We start from the raw sequence: 21,270 nt of genomic DNA, 5'->3' as shown, positions 1-21,270 counted from the left end.
ATTTAAATGTGCATCCGCGATATTGTTATGTTAGATGTATGGCCATACAAATGTATTAATGGAATGCAACAACAAATGGAAGGCCTATAAATATTATATATCATTTCACTTGCATATATATGTCGATAATACGCATGCAATGATAATTGTATTTATCCAAACGGTTTCCACTTGCAGTGAGTGCAACGGTTAAATCTATAGGTAGCCTCCCTCTGTCTGTGTAGGCTATAACTGTGGGCCCTTATCATAACACCCTGTTTTGGGGTTCTGCTTGACGTCACATTAATAGGACCCGTCGTAGTTCCACACATTCTGAATTGAATTGGTGAATTATTATGGTAGAGTAGCCCATCCTAGACTCCGATTATTATCTAGTATTACATGAAATTGTGGGGCGCAGTAGAAACCTCAAAACATCATTGATAAAGGTGTTAAAAACAGACCAGATACGTCTGTTTCTGAATGTTTGGGGAACGAAATAGCCTATGTGCTATTAAATTGAACTAAAGGACCTTTCGATAAAGAGCCTGGATGAGAAGATATCCAGAAGTCTGTGGTTTGTGTTTTGCATGCAGTGGTTATTACCCTCTAAAGGCCTACAGAAATTAAGACGATGACAATATTTAGCTTCGGATGGATTGTCCTCGATTACCGAGGTAGGTTTCGGTTGTAGAAGTGATTGACCATGGACGTTTTCTTCTTCTTTTTCTTGAAAACGACCAACAGGACAATGTATGAAAGGTCATCCCCTGTGAGCCATCAATGAAAGAAAATAAATCCCCATTTATTTTCTTTGCATGGTTTATTTACTGAATGGTGACCACTGTCATGTCATTCATTTACACTAAGGGCACAATATGTCAAAAGTCAACGACCACGTGGTTCTTTAAACAGCCACTAGATGGTAGGCCTATGACATAGGCCTATGCATTAAATATCAGGTTATTCTAATGCTGATAATATGTCAAAATAAATAAGAAAATATCACAAAATGTAAAACAAAAACCTCATCAAAACTCTGACCAGGTACTTTAAGATCTGTTTTTTTTTGTGTATTTTTCAGTAGAGATAAATAAGAGAGTTCACCCTCATATAATGTGGTTAATCTTCAATGTTGTTATCCTGAAAACAACAGATCACGTCGAAGGAAGATACTGAATTTATTTATTGGGAACATGTTTCTGTCTTTTGATTATTACAGAGACATGAGAAAATATTATCTTTGTCTGACAATAAATTCAATATTAATATTCACACGTCATGCATAAAAATTTGAATTTCATAGGCCTATATGTGAACAGTATTCATACAGTAAAGACACGTATTTTAAACATAGACTATGACATCATGAAGACATACTTAACGGATTTAGGTGGATAGACTATCATTGCTTTGAACCTATATCTAATGAGTGGAGTCGAGCAAATGCGAATGTGTACAAATGCAATCAATTGAGTAGGCCTGCTTATCACCTAATGCTTTGACTATATGAACGTTGACTATTTTGGACTATCTCTATCTTCAATTATTGACCAAACCTACAGAACAAAGAATGACTACGTTTCTAGAGAGGCATTATAATAATAGGCCTACTAATTATTATTATTATAATAATTGGTATTGATTATAATTAATCAGGATTGTATAGGCCTATTTAAAAATATCAAAATAGCTCACTGTGCGCCTGTCTTAAAGGTAATTTCCCTTACGGGAATGTGGTTTAGTCTTTTTCAGATGTGGATATTTGTGTTGCATTAAAATGTAGGCCTATATTGTAGACTATATCAGTTGATAATGATAATTAATTACTATCGGCGTAATTAACTCTTTCAAACCAAGCGTCCAGATTTATTTTTAGTAAATTATGGAAGTGTAAAGGCCTAACTGGAACAGCGTGCGCGTTTGGAGTAAACATCCACATCAAACAAGTGCTTAGCCATTCAAATAAATAGTGTCCCTTTCCCCATTCCGCATGCTTTGTATGCCGTAATTATTAAGTAAGGTTACTCGTATCACACACCGAAATACAGACATCCAGGTATAAAGAGAAATTTGACAAAGGTCACCAACCATCAACTCAAATCAGTGGCGGCCGATGATTATTAACAATAAGGGACACGGCAGACCATTCATATTTCTTGCGTTTGAAAAGTCAACGTCCACCAATGCTCTGTCTGTGGTTGTCAACACGCTACAGGTCAACACGTTTGCTATGTTTAAAGCTTTTTACGCACAGCTTACCTGACGACACTCGAGCGGTCACACGATGAGAATAACGACCCGACTCACCAACGTGTGGTGTTTAAATACAGCCCTGATACACACTGATCGCTAATGTTGGTATGCATGCATTGTGTCCATAAATATAACCTTAATATTAGAGTAGAAAAAAATAGTTCACTTTACATAAAGATAGAATAGACGATCCAAGTTATTTGAGCGACAAAGGGTTAAGCTCGAAGAAAAAAAAGAGACATTTATTGTCCTGACACGCCAAGAGTGGGACGTCGTTAACAGCGGCCAATCACCGCGCTGCCTTCCTCCGCCCCCAGCCAATAGGACGTACGGATGGCTCCCTGTCAGTCACAGGTGAGGGTGGATGGTGGAAGTTTGTAAAAAAGGGCTGGAAAGGGGATCGAACCCGCGCTGATGGAAGAGTTATGCGGAGGAGGAACATCGTGCTTTTGGATATGCTGAAAATTTACGTCACTTCTCCGGGAGGAAAGCAATGAGAATCCTGAAGTGGAAGAACAGGAGCAGCAGTATCAGTCATTCGAGGGAAATACAATGTGGATGAACTGACGTCGTCTTCGTTTAGCGGGACACCAGTTATTCCCTGAAGACGAACTTAAAAGGGGTTTGAAAGATGGCCGTGCGTAGCAATTCATTGATGCCTTTCTCCATCCAAGCCATTTTGAATAAAAAAGAGGACAGTCGTGGACATTTACCCGATTTGGATATGTGTTTCTCAAAGACGTCCTGTTGGAAAATATTCGGGGAAATGAACAGCGGATCTGCGGACTTTCCCTCGGCGTGCAGGCCGAGCAGCGACGGGGGAACCTGCGAGCCGGGCGACAACAAAAGTTACGACTCCGACTCGGGTCTGAGCGACGATAACGACGGTAAGCCGGTGGTGTGTAAGACCGAGACCGAGGTGGACCCCGCCTCAGACCTGCTGGAGGAGAGCCTGCAGGAGGAGACGGACCATGAATCCACCGCCGTGGAGAACGCGAAGGGACTCAGCGACTGTGAGCCCAATGTCTCGGGTAAGCGGAGGAAACGACAAACATTGCGTGAGTGTGTGAGTGTGGACATTTTAATTTATTAATCTCGTTGTAGGCCTACACGTTTAATGGTAACAAATTGTCCATGGTCAGCGTGGTGTATAATTAATGGCCGTTTTAATGCGGGCTGCGTTTCAGATTATTAAGGCATGGGTCCTTCAGGGCCAGACCTATTTGAAATTTGGAATTCATGGTTGTTTGGTGTGCTGTCATTAGGGCTCCATGTTTATATTTAAGATTGAGTTATGGTGAAATGTCGATGAAACATGTCGACCGCTATCCTGCATGTGTATCGCTTTCCTTTTGATTACATTTATGAATTAAAATATAGTTTTTAGTTTTATCTATAAAAATGCATTTTCTCAATCCAGATTCCAACAACCTCGACGAGGCGGGAAGCGATCAAAGCGCCGACCAGCCCAAGCAGAGGAAGAAGCGCTCGCGAGCCGCCTTCTCCCACGCACAGGTCTTCGAGCTCGAGCGGCGCTTCAACCACCAGCGCTACCTCTCGGGGCCCGAGAGGGCCGACCTGGCTGCCTCCCTGAAGCTCACCGAGACCCAGGTCAAGATCTGGTTCCAGAACCGACGCTACAAGACGAAGCGTCGTCAGATGGCCGCCGATTTAATGGCGTCGGCCCCCACGGCGAAAAAGGTGGCGGTTAAGGTGTTGGTCCGGGACGACCAGAGACAGTACAGCCCGGGAGAACTGCTGCGGCCCCCGCTGCTTGCCCTGCAGCCGTCCTACTATTACCCCTACGGCGCGTACTGCCTTCCCGCCTGGACGCTATCCGCGTGCGCTGGGAACCCATAAGGCCCCCCCTTACCACAGAGGGGCCCCTCCTCGTGTATTTATTTTCTCCCGGGAAACCAAAGGAAAAACATTGAAAGAATCCTTGAGAGAAGCAAGTGTCTGAATGGACTTATCAGATCAGAGTCACCAACCGAACTGCCTCACCGTGTTTTGTTGTCGTTGTTGTTGTTGTTGTTGTTGTTGTGTACGACTGAAGATATCACATTTGATGGTTGTTGCAGAATATTCTGTCCTCTGTTGTACGCGCGTGTTCCTACCTCTGCAATGATTGGAAATAGACTGTTTCTATTGGCCCTTCAAATGGCTAATTGTGTTACGTTTTTATCTTTGTTGTGTTTGTAATAACTAAAATATTTCAGCACTTTTGAGCATATAGTGTGGGCATGTACAGTAGGCCTATCAAACATTAAAAGAAAAAATACGAAATGTTTGTTGTATTCGTGTGTGCGACCGGAGAAGGTTTCATTATTAAGAGATACCTATATCTGCTGTCGAGTAGCCTATATGTTTTATTTTGTTATTTAGAGGAAAACTAATATTTTTTCATAGCCATACCAATTGTTATAATTGGAATGGCATTATGTAGGCCTATGTTTTATTTACAAATTTAAAATCCCCCATATTTTTAGGCCTGAATATAAAGAAAATATGAGACTAATTACGGTTTTAAATATTGGCTGCTTTCGATTTAGCAATTCAAAAAGTTGCTTGATGGTTGACGACTGGTCGTATAGTGGTAGTTTTGGGCGCTATATCAACTATCCGAAGAGACTATGACACAATACAGTGTGTTTGGTCCGTGTCCACGTGTATACAAAATAAGATGCAACATTGCTGTGTTTTTTCAATAGGATATCGTATATATTTATCTTGCGTGGGATAAATTAAGTATGAGAATAAAAGTGGTGAATACGTTAAGAAATCGTGGCCACATTATTATATTATTATTGCAAACAATTATAGGTGAAATAACCTGTGTGGGTAAAATAAATTCTGACAGAATTTAGGCTACCTTAAATACAATTTAAAATCAGCAGCAGATCTGATGCACTATGACCCTAGGAGTCAGGTTGTCATCATGGCCAGGATGAGCTCTCCTCCAAACACTCCTGTCAAACACGATGATTAATTGCTGTACGATCCTGGGACATGGTGAAGTGACGGGTATCTTAGGGTGCACGTCTACACAGGTAGAGGACTATTTGAAGGTCAAGGAGACCCATGTCATGAGGCACTGCATCTGCCTTTGGATCGCTTGACGATTAAGTGTATATTGAACACCAAACCATTTTATTTATGACTTAGTAAAACTCTTTGTATTCAAGGTGTTTGGTTAACCATGCAGGAAACACAACTAGTCACAGTTGAGCCTTGTGCACGCTTGAGCCTCAACCCACCGTGGATCCAGGAACAAGAGACGGTGCGCAGGTCAAAACAAACGGTTGAGTCAACAACCAAGTTCAAGACTAAACACTTATAACCGATCAGCGTCGAGATACGATGGATGTGACTTTGGATGTCTCGCTCTCAGGTAGGCCTACAGATGGATCAACACTACTAGCTACTACTACTACTACTACACCTCCCCATCTGGGGAACCTTCGACAAAAAAGCCCCCGGCCCTTTTAACATTGTTAGACCGGACACAATTTTTTATCATAATATTTACTTTTGCAACATACAAACCCCGTCCCTGAAAAGTAACCTGCGAACACCTGTGCAAGACGCATCGACAAAATTGTTTTTTGGAATTAATTTTTGGATTGACTGGCTCTTCAACTCACTCGAGCATCCTCCTTCGATTATGGGACAATGTCATTGATTCTCAGCCCAGAGGAGCTCAGAGAGAACCTTTAAGGATATTGATCACTAGACCGTCCCATGCGCAGTCTACGTGGCGTCCATTTCTTTACCATGCCTGCATAAGATATCTGATCTAGAGGGGGAGACATATACCGGTTGTTTTCCTTCCGATCTCTGTTCTTTGAAATGCAAACACCCACATTGACATGCATTGTACCTTGTTCCAGTTCTATTTGATTATCATATTTTTGAGAAAAGAAATGCATGCATGGTGTAGAAGGCTCAACAAAAAATAATCCCAAATTGGCCAGCATAATCATTCTGCCTATATATATATTTTTTAATAAAATAAATTGGCCTACTGTAAGCAAAGGTCGTTTAGATCTTTTTTTTTTTAACGTTTTTAAAGCAAGACTTCATAACTTACTAACGCACACCATCGCGCACCAACCGATTATTACGCATAAAAACTTTTTGGTGCACAGAATGATATTGGCCTAACCACATTCGTTTTCAAACTAAAAACATTTAGCCAAAAATAAAGTCCCCTTCATACACACACACACACACACACACACACACACACACACACACACACACACACACACACACACACACACACACACACACGCACACAAACACGCACACGCACACGCACACACACACACACACACACACACACACACACACACACACACACACACACACACACACACACACACACACACACACACACACACACACACACGTACACACACGTACACACACGTACACAACACGCACAATAATAAACTAATCACGGATCTCAAGGACAGATCAATTGAATGCAAGTGACAATTTTAATGAGACATAATCATGAAAATGTGCTATTTTCTCTGCAAAGACATGTTCCAGTTGTTGTTCTAGATCACGTTACAGTATTAATGATACAAAATTGCCATTAAATACCACATGTTATTTTCCTTTATAGCCTACTGATCGTGCGACTCAATAATCTGTTTGAGTTGACGTACAGCAATGAAAACAAATCTCCAACCTCCGCAGATTGCTGACGCACATGCACGAAAGACAAGGAGTTGTTGCTGCAGTCAAAGCCTTATTCACGGTGTAAAAACCAAACAGATGAGTCCAAAAATAACAACTTTAGAGGATCTGCCGATGCATTCGGGTTCAGGGAACAAAAGCTCATGCCGAGCCTACCAAATCCACACTCGATTGGACTAGATATTTCATTTTCTCCTTGTAGGCTACACGTTGGACGCTTCGCTAAATGAAGAAAGTAGCCCATGAGAGACTTTTAGCATATACCATGCCAACTTTTTCGTATAAATAAGTGTACGAATGTAGATAAAAAAATGTTTTACAGCTTGATTCTTCCTAAACCAACAGTACAATAACCCATGCAATATATATATATATATATATATATATATATATATATATATATATATATATATATATATATATATATATATATATATATATATATATATATATATATATATATATATATAAACATAGGCTATTTATTACAACAATATTTATGAAACCAAAATCTTTTTTAAATCAATCAACACCCCTGGACAGCCATAGACTCCCAGCGTCAGAGTATGAGTTTTCATTTAAAGGTAGGAAGGCTGTGAGTTATATAGTTATATAGAAAATAAAATCCATATAGTCTCATGCTTCGCTCGAGATTTCGTTTTTGATTAATAAAAAGAGTTATCAAATTAAATTGATAGCTCAGCCATTGCTTTGATTTTTTTTTGTATTTGTTATTCCCGAATTTCCCACATTGGATCGTATTTAAGTCAAGGCCTACACATCACTTTTTCATGGTCCATTAAAGATGTTGAATAGGATGTTAAAACCTTTAAAATATGAAATAAATAATTTATCACATTCTACTATAGGCGGTGCTGCTAAACAAAGAGTCGAATATAAGATAACAAAGATTTGAGGTTGTCATGGTCAAAATGCTTACCTGGTCCACACAAAGTTTAAGTTAGTCACACCATTACTTTCGAACTTTGTGTACAGTTGAGAAGCAGTCCATCACCCTCACGTGCATTCTGGAAAATCGAAACCGGACATTCATCCTCACCTCAGAGTGGCCCAGGTGCGAATTCTTCCCCCCATCGGGTGTTTGTGTCCCTTTCAATAAAAGGTGTTAGAAAGACAAGAACGTGGATGGATGCATATTTATTTTGCAATTTTTGTTTGTCATGCGTTCTTCTGTCATCCTAAAACGTTTTTCGTTTTAAAAATGACAGCGTAGCTTATATAAATAAATGACATGCCTGCGGGATACAATGTTTACTTTCTGGCCTATATAGGCCTACCTGTTTTTTAAGTGATTTATTATTTACCATAATACTTTGTAGCGTGGTCTGATTAATGCAGAACGTGCAAGCAGTGGGAGGATCCCCCCTCCAGAATAGCTTTTTAAACGTAAAGTGTTTTCATGTGCCATGAAAATCGCTTCAAATAAAATGTAGGCCTACCCTTTTATTAACGATTTAAGGCCCGATATTTATATTATTATTATTGTAGGACCAATACCGTAACACCAAAAAACATGTCTATATAAATATATATATTTAAATATAGGCTATGCATAGGCTATTTGATTCAAGCCATACAGTATTCTTGGATGGAATATTTTTTTGATTTTTGCAATTTTTGCTATTGGAAAAAAAAGGCTTTATATATTCATGACTCTTTTCAGAACAGTTTTTATCATGCGTAAGGGCATAGTTCAATCTTCTAAAGCCTAAATTATTATCAATAGCCATTTAACTGAGCGTTCCGTTTGTGGGCCCATGTGCTGCATAATAAAATAAAAACACAAAGACCTACATCCAGAAATATGATTTACCGTATGTATGCCTCTGAATAAATAAATGCATCAACCAGATATGAAATTAATTGATTTCAGAACATTTAACTTTTGAGTTGGGTTCAATTTGGCTGTAGGTCAAAGGTTATAATTGGGTAAAACTGACCAACCCCGAGTGACTAGTCAACAATGGACTCCCTCAAACATGCTTTTTTTGCTTTAGGCCTACCGTTGTGTGTGTGTGTGTGTGTGTGTGTGTGTGTGTGTGTGTGTGTGTGTGTGTGTGTGTGTGTGTGTGTGTGTGTGTGTGTGTGTGTGTGTGTGTGTGTGTTTGTGTGTGTGTGTGTGTGTGTGTGTGTAAACCTATTGTGTGCGTGCGTGCATCTGTGTGATCACGATCATGTTTTTTAGGAATGTGTGATTAGGCTATACTTTATGTTATACACATGCCTATATTGTCATAACGATACAATAAATATAATAAACATGTGTTTTTTAAAGATATATATGGGTTCAATAATTTACTGGATGAAGAAATATAAAGGCTAAGGCAGCTCTGTCATTCGGGCATCTCTCGATGATCTCTCGCCTCCCTCCTTTATTTCAACTTTGACCCTGCTACCATGGCGACGAGAACGCGTCATACCCAGGACGCATCCACAAAGCATTTATTTGCCGACTGCTGATATACGCGTTTCAAACACAAACGGGCGAGTGAAAATGCAAACAAAAAATGACCCACTAAATTTAAATATCTGTTTTTCTGAGTAACACTTGGGAACAGCACACATAAGAAATATAAATAGTAATATAGGAATCCTTTCCTACGACGTATAGTGGTTGAAGCCAGCACATTCAAAATGGCGGCCAGTCTGCTCCACAGCGAATATTTAATACACTTGGTCAACTAGATAAAATCAACTACCAGTGACTTCTTGGTTTGAATTAATTCGTTTTATTTGTCAACACAAATAGTGTACTATTGCAAATTATTGTTTTCGACATGTCGGACTCTGAGGAAGAAAGTCAAGATCGACAACTGAAGTTTGTAGTGATCGGAGACGGCGCATCAGGCAAGGTAAGGGCACCGTGTATCATTGTACTGAAGGGATAAACTATATTAAGCTCCCTGGTGCGAGTATTGCTGACGAAAAGTGTCATGTGCTTGAGTGACACTGTTGTTGTACTCATCGTATGCACACTGCATGCATACATAGCGTGTTGTTGTGAAGTCTCGGTCGCCATGGCTACCCTGCTAACGCTATCCTTCGCCGCTGAGTCTTGTCAACAGGAGCATATGTGCACAGCTATTATGTTGGCAATAACGGTGATGCCAGCAATGCCAACATAGATGTGTCGTTGGTAAGGAATGGACTCGGATGTGCTTACATGCGTGATCATAATGGGCTATGTTGATCTTCGTGCATGAGTGGATCCCATGTCGTTCCATCCATACAGTAAGGCCTGTATGTTTTTAGCAGTGGCGGCGCCAGAAATAATTTGTTGCAGTTGCTTAACAGTTGCTGTATGAATTCAAGAGGTTGCTGGTAAAAAAAAAAAAACCTTGATCAAAACACCTGAATTTGGCAGAGGCACGGCCGGGAAGACATTTTCGGCACGGGTTGGGGTGGTTGCGGTCCCGTACGAGGCAAGTTTACAGTACAGTAACAACACAGACTAATCGCACCACTGTGATTGAGTGTGATCGTATCATTTGACAGCTCAACGTGCGCTATCTTTCTCCCTCTCCCTCACACACGCACAGATATAAAGACGTAAAGACATAGAACAATATAGAGGAAGATCTTTAAGAAGGCCAACATGAAAATAGCCCAGCGGCATGTACACATTCACTGCTAGTCCAGGTGGCACTGCGGCCACACGACATATAACAAACAACATAGTTCTCTCAATCAACAGCCCGTCAGCAGTCCCCCAACTACAAGGTTAGCTGTCCTGTCAATAGTGGTGAATTGCACATCTCAGACCCACCGTCGCCACGGTACATTCCAAAGCATTCACATTAGTTGCGCGATACGTCTCAAATGTAGGCCTATGTGGAACATTAATACAGTAGTTGCTATTATGGTTGATACTATTATACTTCATAATACTTCTATTAAGGGCGGATCATACCAGGCTACGATAAACCCATCCTTTGGCATGAGCCAAACCTAGAATCTAGTTCTACTTCAAAACAAAATCACATGGGCCCCAAGTCAATATGCTGCGACGGGCAAACTTAATAACCAAACGGCCTACCTTAAATCGATGTCTTGATCACAGGACGTCTTGCAATATTCCACTTTAATCCATACGGTTTAACACACCACCATTGCTAGCAAGCATGTGCTAACATTGTATTGCTAATTCAGAACTGTGTAGGCTACAATATTTTCTTCCGTTTCTTGACCTCAGCATAACCCCCCTCCGAACAACTGCCAAGTCCAACACAAGTCTGGCTATTAACGAGCCCATCCTCAGCCTCGCCATCGCGAGTCGTGTTTGAACTTGATTTCTTTCGAAATAGTAAAAACTTGTCCATATTTTTAAGCGCCAACGAGCCGGCAACGAACATCTCTGACTGATAATCTCGCCGCGAGATGTCCGCATATTTGAAATGTTATTTATTTTTCGTAAGACTATGCTATTAATGAAATTATTGTTTCATGTACATTAAATAATAATTAATTAATATTGTACATATTGCTTGGGATAGTTTGTGTTAATTGTGTGTATGTCTTTTTTTTAATCTGTTCATGTCACTTACAGAGTGTGTGCATGCCCAACGCTCGGGAACTGGGCACGGTGAGGGGGAGGGGAGGAGAGGAGAGTCCCAGGCTGACTCATGTTGATTTGAACGACAGTCCAGTCACGGCCCTGAAATGTTGACGCTACTCACTGATTATGCACTTAATCTGGTGATTCATATGACAGGAATGGTCGGTATGGTGACGGGTACCGCATTCGGCCATAGGTTTAGTTGAACTTATTTAATACCATTTTACGGAAAATGGCATTATTTCAAATATGTAGTTTGAGTTTGACAAAAAATCAGGGGTTGCTCTGGGGTTTCTGAGTAATTGCTTGGAGTTGCTATAGCAACGGTAAGCAACCGTTTGGCGCCGCCCCTGGTTTTTAGTGTGTTCGACATCTTCAGAATGTGAATGCAGCAACATAAAATGCCTATATTTTGGTGATCAGAGATCGTAGCCGGCATATTTTTTTACATTTGGCCCCAGGTTTTTTGTGAAGGGTATTACATCTACCTTGTGGCTTGGAAAACAATACCTATACATATATTTTGAATCATTGAGGGTATAATGGTGATTATATGTTGGTATTACAGCAGTGTTAATATAATTGTATTATGGCATTATATCACACATTTAAACATACTTTAAAATGTAAACTTGAATGCCTACAAATTGTATTATGTTGAGTAGAGAACAGTAGATTTATTGATCATTCATAATTATTCTTGCGTTTCCTTTTCAGTGCACTGCTGTTTGTACTTTATCCACCAACCAGATGACAAATGTTAGCCAAATGGTCTCCATCTGGCATCTTAACATATTGACAACCTCATAATTGATAACAAGGGCACCATAAATAACATAACTTTATGCACAGGCCAATTTGTTGGCTCGCATATTCCATATGTGCACTGATTATGTTAAGGTAATTCTCGTCAGAGCGTACTCCGTTTTACACAGCTCACCTCTGGTGTCAATATAGCACAGCAAAACTGAAGAAGTTACAGGTAGCATATAATGATGCGTTTAGGATCGTCCTTAAGCTTCCAAGATGAACAAGTGCAAGCTCTTTGTTTGTGACTAGTAATGTCCCCTCCTTCCATGCTGTGTTGAGGAACTTTGTGTACACATTTATGTGTCGACTTCTAGTTACAAAACAAATGCATTTAATAATTGCACTCACTGACACTAAACAGAGCGATGCAAGGTACTCCTCTGGGTTGTGGAATCTATGCTTGCATGTATTTTAATCTATGTTGACCGTGTATTTCTATTGTCTTTTATATGGAACTTTGAGTTTGGACTAAAGTATTCATTCACTCATTCATAACATTACAAAATTGTAGAATCAAACTTTTGCAGAAGTAGATAGGCAAATCAGAGTACATTTATTTAGTAGGTCTTCCTAAAAAAAAAAAAAACAGTGCAAAATAATTAAAATAATTCGGTTCTTTACAGTTGGTTGTAGGTTTTAAAAGTTTGAATAAATTCTCTAAATAACTTATTGTGCATATTATTATCCGAATGATAAAAAAAAGTGACGAAACACAGCCAGAGTTAGCTTTGAGCGGCTTGTGTAGCTTGTGTCTATTACTGAGGACCCTCTTGTCTCCTATAGCTAGCCCCGGACACCTCTGTTTTGGGACCAGGGCAACATGTGAGAAAACATTCACTGGCCCGACCCCATCGGAAAACAACGCACGGCGTCTTCTATAGTGAGAGTAGGAATCACAAGTGGGAAATGAGTTAGGCTACGTGACAAGACCTCTCCTCGTAGAGTGGGATATTTGAAAAAGGAGCCTACACTCCAAATATTCTCTCTATGCATGAGATCTCTCCCTCTCTTCATGATGTGTGTTCATACCCCGATACATGCAGAGATATCTTTAGGGGGGCAACCCCTCTGCCGAAGTGGACGCAAACACAACAGGTGTACGGTGCTCCTTGGTTGGTTGGTACTCTGATCAAGAGGGTCAGAGGCCTATCCCCACTGCAATCAGGCACTCGTCTTTATAAAAGTTCACGTTTGAGATGTTCTGCAACACATTGGACACCTTTTGAAAACTTACAACGATATTGTTATTTGGTCAAGAGTGGCGTCTCACACAACAGATAAGAATCGCAGAATGGACAGATGCTAGATTTACTATAAGCCCCGCACAGCCCAGGCCTTGCTCGCACTTGATGTCCTTATTAATGAAAATGTGTGTAATGAGCAGCACAACAATGATGGGAAGAAGGATGCCTTTACCTTTTTATTATTGTAAGTATCTGGGTATACTCTTTTTTTTTTTTTTTTCAACATCTCTTCTCCCAGCTAATCTCTCCTTCCTCTGGGAGAAAGGAAAGCAAGGCATCAGTGATGGCAAGGCGCAATGAGTAAAAAAAATGAATGTTCTCATTCTGGAAAGTTGAGATTTTCTTTAGGGGGACGGACGGACGCTGGGGGGGGGGGGGGGGGGGGGGGGGATGCCGGGTGTCCAGAACACACACACCACTCAGTTCCCAGTTGATCCGCTACATTAATAACCCTCCTCAACTCTGGGCTGCCAGGTGTCAGCTCGTCACTGTCTCAATGACTTACCTGCTTGTCTGTTCTGGGCAGAAAAACGGGAGCCCTGACCCCCATTTTGAGCTACCACCAGTGACTGACATCTTGAATGCTATTCCCCCCCCCCCCTATTAATGTCAATTTGCTCAGCAAATTGCAATCGGATCAGTTTTTCTTGGACTCGTTCTCTGCTGGTATTTTTGCTCGTGGGTAGTTGCCCATTCAGAAATCTAGACGGATGTGTGAAGGCTTGTCCACCTTAGCGGGGTGTTTTTTTAATCGTTGGTCCACAGTATGGCAAGGCTCTTGAGGCGTCGGGCCTAAGCCTGCACAAAGGTCTATTTTTCAAACATGGGTTTTAACGTCAGCGACTGTTTTGTTTCTGAAAAGTCGCTGTTCCCTCACAACAAGAGAAAACTGAAAACGATGGCGGCTCATTCTTTGACCCAAGCTGTTCGCCGTACCCCAACCCTTGTACTTGAGGGGACCTCATGTCATTGCTATCTCAGTTGGGGAACAATGGTGATGTCCTAACCTGTCGCTAATGGCAAAGGATCAAACTATAAATGTTTGAACACGCTGTGAGAACGCTCCACCTCAGTGTATGCTTTTTTCCCCCTGGCGCCCCCCCCCCCCCCCCCCCCCCCCCACACACACACACACTCCCACTCCCGTTTCCCGGCACTGGTATCATTTGTGACCCTGTGCTGTCCTCCGCTGGAGTGTCGGGGATTACGCCAGCTTTTACATTCAATGCTGAGTTCCAATTGTATGGCTGGGGAGAGAAAACCCGAGGACCGGGGAGAGGCGAGGAGAGCCAAGCTACTGGAATGCCAAGACAAATGGCCGACGAGGCCAGCGGGAGCATGTGGAATGAATTTCTGCTGTCCGTGCTGGTTACCCCTGTGTTGTCGGTGATTGTTAGGGCTACTTAAATGGAAGATTTCACCCCCCACCCCCTTGTTGCGTCACTCACCTCCAGCAATTTTTCAATCGGGCCCGAGCCTGCGATACTGACCCTGCACGCGGATTTGTTTAAAATCCTCACGGTGTTGTCATACTTCAAAAGGGCATCAGGTGGAGGCCTTCAGTACTGCGCTTCTAAGGCCGGATTCCCAGACACAGCAAAACATCTGGGGCGTGTTCCTTTTGTCTCCATCATTTGTTTACTTCTTTTATTAAAAGTCTGCATACAATTGAGCGACGTTGTCAAAACGGCACAAGAAATGTGTTTCTGATCCTGACGCTTGATTCAAAAAAACGTCTGTATTCATATCCGTCTATATTCAACCATCGACAGTAGATTGTATTATTGTGCTTCAGTGTTTGTTGTTTTGCCTTAAACACTATGTAACTTACAGGCATACAAACACTGAATGTTTATTGCATTTAATCAGACCCTTCTGGTTATAGCTGGAGCCCTCTCATGACTTGTGAGGCGGATCATTGGCCGGCCAGCCCGGAGTGGTCCCTCTGTGGACTCTGAAACCAGAAGTTCTGCTGCTAGATCTTCTTCGGGATAAAAGAGAGCGCCAAGTCGCACGTTGACAGCAGTAAAACTCCCCGCCTCGTGACGGCCCGGTTGCTAGTCGCGCCGCCGCCGCCGCTCTCTGCGGTTGTTTATGGAAGCGTGCTGCTCTAAAGATAGCCAGGGAGAAGACACCCAGCCCTCGTCATCCTCATCTGTCAGGGTGAATTATACCTGCGCTGTCAGGTCTGTACAGTGGATTCCCATGGCTCCCAGTGAGGGGCCCCTGAAAAAAGGAAAAAATACCTCCTCCTCCTCCTTCCTCCTCCTGCTCCCAAAACATAACAGCGACATGGCAGTGATTGAGTCGTCGTAATCCGTCGCAATTACCGTGTCTGCAGTCTGGAGACATGACGAATCCTCGCGCATGTTATTCTCATTCGGCGTTGCAGTGTGTTTTCCTCCAACAGGGCTCTTTGAGACGGGTCAGTAGAACATCGGTCTATCGCCGATCCGGTTCTTTTCTTAAATCCGTAATACATCGGCAGGTTCAGAGCCGAGTATGGAATCGTTTCATGATTTTATGAAGAATGGTTTGAAGAGGTTTATGAAGAGGCTAAAGCAATTTCTCTGAATAAATGTTTTTATTTGTTGGTACTGCATTTATCAAAAAGTCATCCTACCTATTACTGAAATAATTCCACAAAAATAAAATGATTGCGTAATGGAAAATTATACTGTGTGTGTGTGTGTGTGTGTGTGTGTGTGTGTGTGTGTGTGTGTGTGTGTGTGTGTGTGTGTGTGTGTGTGTGTGTGTGTGTGACAATACAATTAAAAAGAAAACGGTGGATCCCTTATCTTGACCTTCATTTTTTGTCTCTCTCTCTTTCTCCTCTGTGTCTCTCCCTCCTTTGTCTTCTTGTCTGTGTCTCTGTGTCTCTCTCTCAGACGTCACTGGCCACCAGGTTTGCTCAGGAGGCGTTTGGGAAGCAGTACAAACAGACCATCGGCCTGGACTTCTTCCTCAAGAGAATAACTCTTCCAGGTGAGACGGTGCATGCAAACGATTAAAACTAACTGGAGCCAAAGTGCCTCTCAAGCATTGTATTTCAATATATATTCTTTTGAGTTTATGATTTGTTTTTTTCAAGTGCCAGTGGTTTAAGTCAAACTTGTATTCTAACCTTCCAGCCACATCTGATATTCTAGCCATATTTTGCGATGCTATTTCTTGCATTTTGCTGAACTGAGAGATGTGGTTCCTCAGATACAATGAAGACCCTTGAATTTGTAGTAAAAGTAGTTGTCACCTGTGTGAATGGGACAGGTCTGTCAGATCTCAGAGGCTCACACTAAAACCTTCCTCACTCCAGAGCAAATAATACTCTCTGGTCTTTCCCCCATCCAATTGACAGCTTATGTCCAAACGTCAGCATGTCACGTGTCACGGCCCTAGTTTTGTGGAGGCTGGGGGTAACTACATTTCAGTGTTTTTATATTCATATCATGGATCCACTGACCTTTGAACCACATAAAACATACAAGGCAGGTATTTATTTATGTTTATCCCACAGACATAAAGTGAAGCTCTGTATCCCCCCCCCCCTTTTTAGATCTGTAAAATAAATGTTTATTGACTAATGCTATATTTAGCGCAAACCACTCGCCCTTCGACTTCCTATACTGTAAGAAAATGGGGGATTTTCATGTAGCTTAAAAAAATGGGCCCTTCTACATCGATGCCAAAAAGTGTAAGCTACAGAAATTCGTAAAGTGCCTTCATTCTTCTATTACTAATAAAACACCATTAAGCAGAAGGGCAAATGAAGTGCTAAAAAAGTAAAGGTTATGCTGATTCGCGAGTTGGCCATGGTATTCTGTTTTGACTTTGTTTCAGTTTCAGCCTCCGGGCCTTATGAGATCTGCAAAAATGTTGCGGTGGTGGAGTCGAAACGACAACGGCCGGCTGTACAGACCGGACTTTAACTTTTAATGAAGGGGGGGAAAAAAAAAGCTTACGGAATATTGTTTAATAGCAGAGCTTGTGCATTTTCGGGGGTTTTCTAAGATGTGTTTGCTTATCTTTGCTACGTGTAGGTGTAACGTCTGTTATTGTTATTTTCTTTATTTTTTTACAATCAGCCCACCTCTGAATCATTGTTGCTACAGCAGCAGCCGGGGGTTTGGGGGTTAGTGGTGGAGGTTCGAGGGGAGGGTGGAGGTTCGAGGGGAGGGGTTGTTAAATGGTCCATTTTGTAGGGAATGGGGTGTTGATGAGCTGATGAAGAAGAGGGGCTCTGCTGGCCGGGTGGTCCAGGGGGCTCATCTAGCAGGACCTCGACTCCCTCTGCCTCATATTAGAGAGGTTGTGTGGGTCTCTGTGGGGCAATACGAGTCTCACCGCGACTGGGCCCACTGTAGCCTATAGCCAGCCTTAACCCCCGCCCCCCCCCCGCTGCCTCGCACCATGAAGGCCTGGCTTGTCAAACTTAATGTACATGTATTTCTTTCCAGCAAGGGGAGAGGCAAGGCCTACCAGCAAACAACAGCCTTCTATGTGTGTGTGTGTGTGTGTGTGTGTGTGTGTGTGTGTGTGCGTGTATGGTTGTGTGTGTGTGTGTCTGTGTGTGTGTGTGTGTGTGTGTGTGCTTGCACTGTTCAGAACAATACCCCATCCAGATGTGTCCGCTAGAGGTCACGCTACGGGTAGGCTGACCGCCGCTAGAAGTGCACGTTGACTTCATGCGAGCGTCGGTCTTTGAACCGCCTCTAACGTATTAAATGTTTTTTTCCTTTTGTCCATCGCAATAACATTTTTGATACATCCCTGTGATGGTGCGCCGAGAGGCAGAGAAAGTCGCCTGGCAACGTGCTGGCTCACTACTCAAGTGTCCTTGACCAAGGTGGCTGAACTCGGCCTGTGTGTGTTTGCGTGACAAAGAGGGAAAGAGAAAGAGCAAGCCTTTGAGATCGACCCCGTGACCCACCGTGGCACCGGGTGTACGTTTATAACCTCAGGAGGGAGAGCGAGCGAGAGGCGGAGGCTATTTTCTGCGCAAACCTCCGTGTGGCTTCATCCTGACACTGTATAGTCTGGGGGTAGCCACTGTGAAGCGCCCCTTGCAGTACCTCCCCTCTGGGCCCCTGAAGAGGAGCGGGCCCCTCGAGGGCCCACACAGACCATCCGTGTCCATAGACCACGCACTGCTGCCCCTGGCCCCCCCAGCCTCCAGCCGGACCCTCCCGGCACCGAGCGGCAGAACCCTGCACTGGCCGCTTACCCACACTCTCTCTCCTCGTCTCTCTTTCTCTCTCCTGCTCCTCACTCTCTCTCTCTCCTCGTCTCTCTTTCTCTCTCCTGCTCCTCACTCTCTCTCTCTCCTCGTCTCTCTTTCTCTCTCCTGCTCCTCACTCTCTCTCTCTCCTCGTCTCTCTTTCTCTCTCCTGCTCCTCACTCTCTCTCTCCTCGTCTCTCTTTCTCTCTCCTGCTCCTCACTCTCTCTCTCTCCTCGTCTCTCTTTCTCTCTCCTGCTCCTCACTCTCTCTCTCCTCGTCTCTCTTTCTCTCTCCTGCTCCTCACTCTCTCTCTCCTCGTCTCTCTTTCTCTCTCCTGTTCCTCACTCTCTCTCTCCTCGTCTCTCTTTCTCTCTCCTGCTCCTCACTCTCTCTCTCCTCGTCTCTCTTTCTCTCTCCTGCTCCTCACTCTCTCTCTCCTCGTCTCTCTTTCTCTCTCCTGCTCCTCCCTCTCTCTCTCTCCTCGTCTCTCTTTCTCTCTCCTGCTCCTCACTCTCTCTCTCCTCGTCTCTCTTTCTCTCTCCTGCTCCTCACTCTCTCTCTCTCCTCGTCTCTCTTTCTCTCTCCTGCTCCTCACTCTCTCTCTCCTCGTCTCTCTTTCTCTCTCCTGCTCCTCACTCTCTCTCTCCTCGTCTCTCTTTCTCTCTCCTGCTCCTCACTCTCTCTCTCCTCGTCTCTCTTTCTCTCTCCTGCTCCTCACACTCTCTCTCCTCGTCTCTCTTTCTCTCTCCTGCTCCTCACTCTCTCTCTCCTCGTCTCTCTTTCTCTCTCCTGCTCCTCACTCTCTCTCTCCTCGTCTCTCTTTCTCTCTCCTGCTCCTCACTCTCTCTCTCCTCGTCTCTTTCTCTCTCCTCCCTCCTCTTTCTCGCTCCCTCCTCACTCATTCTCCCCGTGCTCTTCCTCTCTCCATCCTCACTGACCTCTCCCCCTCCTCTTTCTCTCTCCCTCTTTACTCTCTCTCCCCCGGCTCTCTCTCTCTCTCCCCCTCACTCTCTCCACCCTTCTCTCCGTCCTTCGCCGTCTCCTTCCTCTCCACCTTCTCTCTCACCCACCCTTTGCGTCCCTCTTCGCCTCTCTACCTCTCTACTCGTTCTCTCTCCCGCTCCTCTCCTCTCTCTATCTCTGTCCTTCTCTCTCCCCCTGCTTTTTCGCTATGTCCTTCTAACTTCCTCTGCATCTCTCTCCATCTCTTTCCCCCTCTCTCCTTCTCTCTAAACCCTCATTCTTTCTCTTTCCTCTTTTCTTTTAGTTTTTTCCACCCTATATTTTTTCCAGAGGAAGGAGATATTTATTAGGGCATTTTCTTGGTGCCCTTCTCTCTGTCTTTCTCTCTTTCTTCCCTCTCTCTCTTGCACTCTCACTTAAACTCTAACTTTTAACCCGGTCTTTCCACAGAATCGGGACAGGCGACCTCTTTTCCCGATATTTTTCTGTTTTAATTATTGCTATTTTCCTTAACAGCACATAATTCTCCTCACTTTCCTCAGCTTGGCAGGAAACCTGTTCTTACGGCTCTTCCCAGGCTAATAAGCGTGTTTTTTCTTCTTTTTCTGCTTTTTCTTCTTTTCTTCTTTTTCTTCTTTTCTTCTTTGTGGTACTATTGCAAACGTTTAAATTAGAGGGTGAGAGTACCTATCCACTCACCCCCCCTCCCTCACCCCCTCTCTCAAGTATCCCCCGGCGGGATATTCTTGGATGCGAGGCCCGGGTGTTCTGCCAGACGGGAGCGGTCGGCATGAAAGATTAATCTGAGATTTATTGTTTCCAATACGCACGCGGACAAATGCGCACGGTCCCTCACGGAGGTCCCTTCGCCCAAATCATAGACTGCACTTTCCCCCGGACGCTTGAGTTCCTCCTGCAGAAGTAATGAGCCGCGTGTTCGAAACCCGCAGGAGACATCGTGACGAATGGCACCACAATCAAGCATTAGTTGATTAGGAAACGCCAGACTTGTAACACACACAGCTACACACAAACATCATTAGGAAAAGGACCATTCAAGGGAAAGAAATGCGATGTGTAATTCTTTGAGGTCTACTTAATTCATTTTGATGATTTTTTTTTCTGTATTTTTTTCTTCTCTCTCCCTACAGGCAACTTGAACGTGACCCTGCAGGTGTGGGACATCGGGGGACAGTCGCTGGGAGGGAAGATGCTGGATAAATACGTCTACGGTGCTCATGTACGGACACACACACGCACACGCACACACACACACATTTGAATTATTTATTTGAATCCAACAAATTGTAGACCAGAAAGTAGTACAGAAAGGATTCAAATATTTCAGAGATAAGAAGCTTTAATACTCAAGGATATAATAAGTATTGCCTGCGCCACACAGTAAGGCTGCCTATCGTAGCTGAAATAGAACCGAATTTTGCCTATTTTTTTTACCCCTTCTTTACCCCCTGTGAGTTTGTGGACATGCCCCAAACTGCCAAAGATGAATACAATAAAT

At 43.2% G+C, this 21,270-nt stretch overlaps 2 protein-coding genes across 4 annotated transcripts in view; both read left to right on the top strand.

Annotated features, from left to right (window-relative positions):
* The first annotated feature begins 2,577 nt into the window (after nucleotides 1-2,577).
* Nucleotides 2,578-4,521, top strand: nkx3-2 (NK3 homeobox 2). Of its 2 annotated transcripts, none has more exons than XM_030369280.1 (2): nucleotides 2,578-3,293; nucleotides 3,656-4,521. In XM_030369280.1, the coding sequence occupies exons 1-2, from the start codon at nucleotides 2,867-2,869 to the stop codon at nucleotides 4,093-4,095; spliced, it is 867 nt and encodes a 288-aa protein (XP_030225140.1). In that variant the 5' UTR covers nucleotides 2,578-2,866; the 3' UTR covers nucleotides 4,096-4,521. The 2 variants fall into 2 exon arrangements, with proteins under 2 accessions (XP_030225140.1, XP_030225141.1); XM_030369281.1 differs by having other exon boundaries at nucleotides 2,580-3,266.
* A 4,902-nt stretch (nucleotides 4,522-9,423) lies between these two features.
* rab28 (RAB28, member RAS oncogene family) overlaps nucleotides 9,424-21,270 on the top strand; it is a 33,379-nt gene continuing 21,532 nt past the window's right edge. The window contains exons 1-3 of one of the 2 annotated variants that reach the window (XM_030368400.1): nucleotides 9,424-9,815; nucleotides 16,461-16,557; nucleotides 20,903-20,991. In XM_030368400.1, the coding sequence (XP_030224260.1) occupies nucleotides 9,741-9,815; nucleotides 16,461-16,557; nucleotides 20,903-20,991 (261 nt within the window). In that variant the 5' untranslated portion in view covers nucleotides 9,424-9,740. The remainder of the gene's footprint in view (nucleotides 9,816-16,460; nucleotides 16,558-20,902; nucleotides 20,992-21,270) is intronic. The other variant, XM_030368401.1, reaches the window with a different exon arrangement.

The sequence above is a fragment of the Gadus morhua genome, chromosome 10 (genome assembly GCF_902167405.1).
Source record: "Gadus morhua chromosome 10, gadMor3.0, whole genome shotgun sequence".
In the NCBI taxonomy this organism is placed as follows: Eukaryota; Metazoa; Chordata; class Actinopteri; order Gadiformes; family Gadidae; genus Gadus; species Gadus morhua.
Note: the sequence above shows the minus strand (reverse complement) of the source record. Positions and strands in the feature narration are given on the sequence as shown.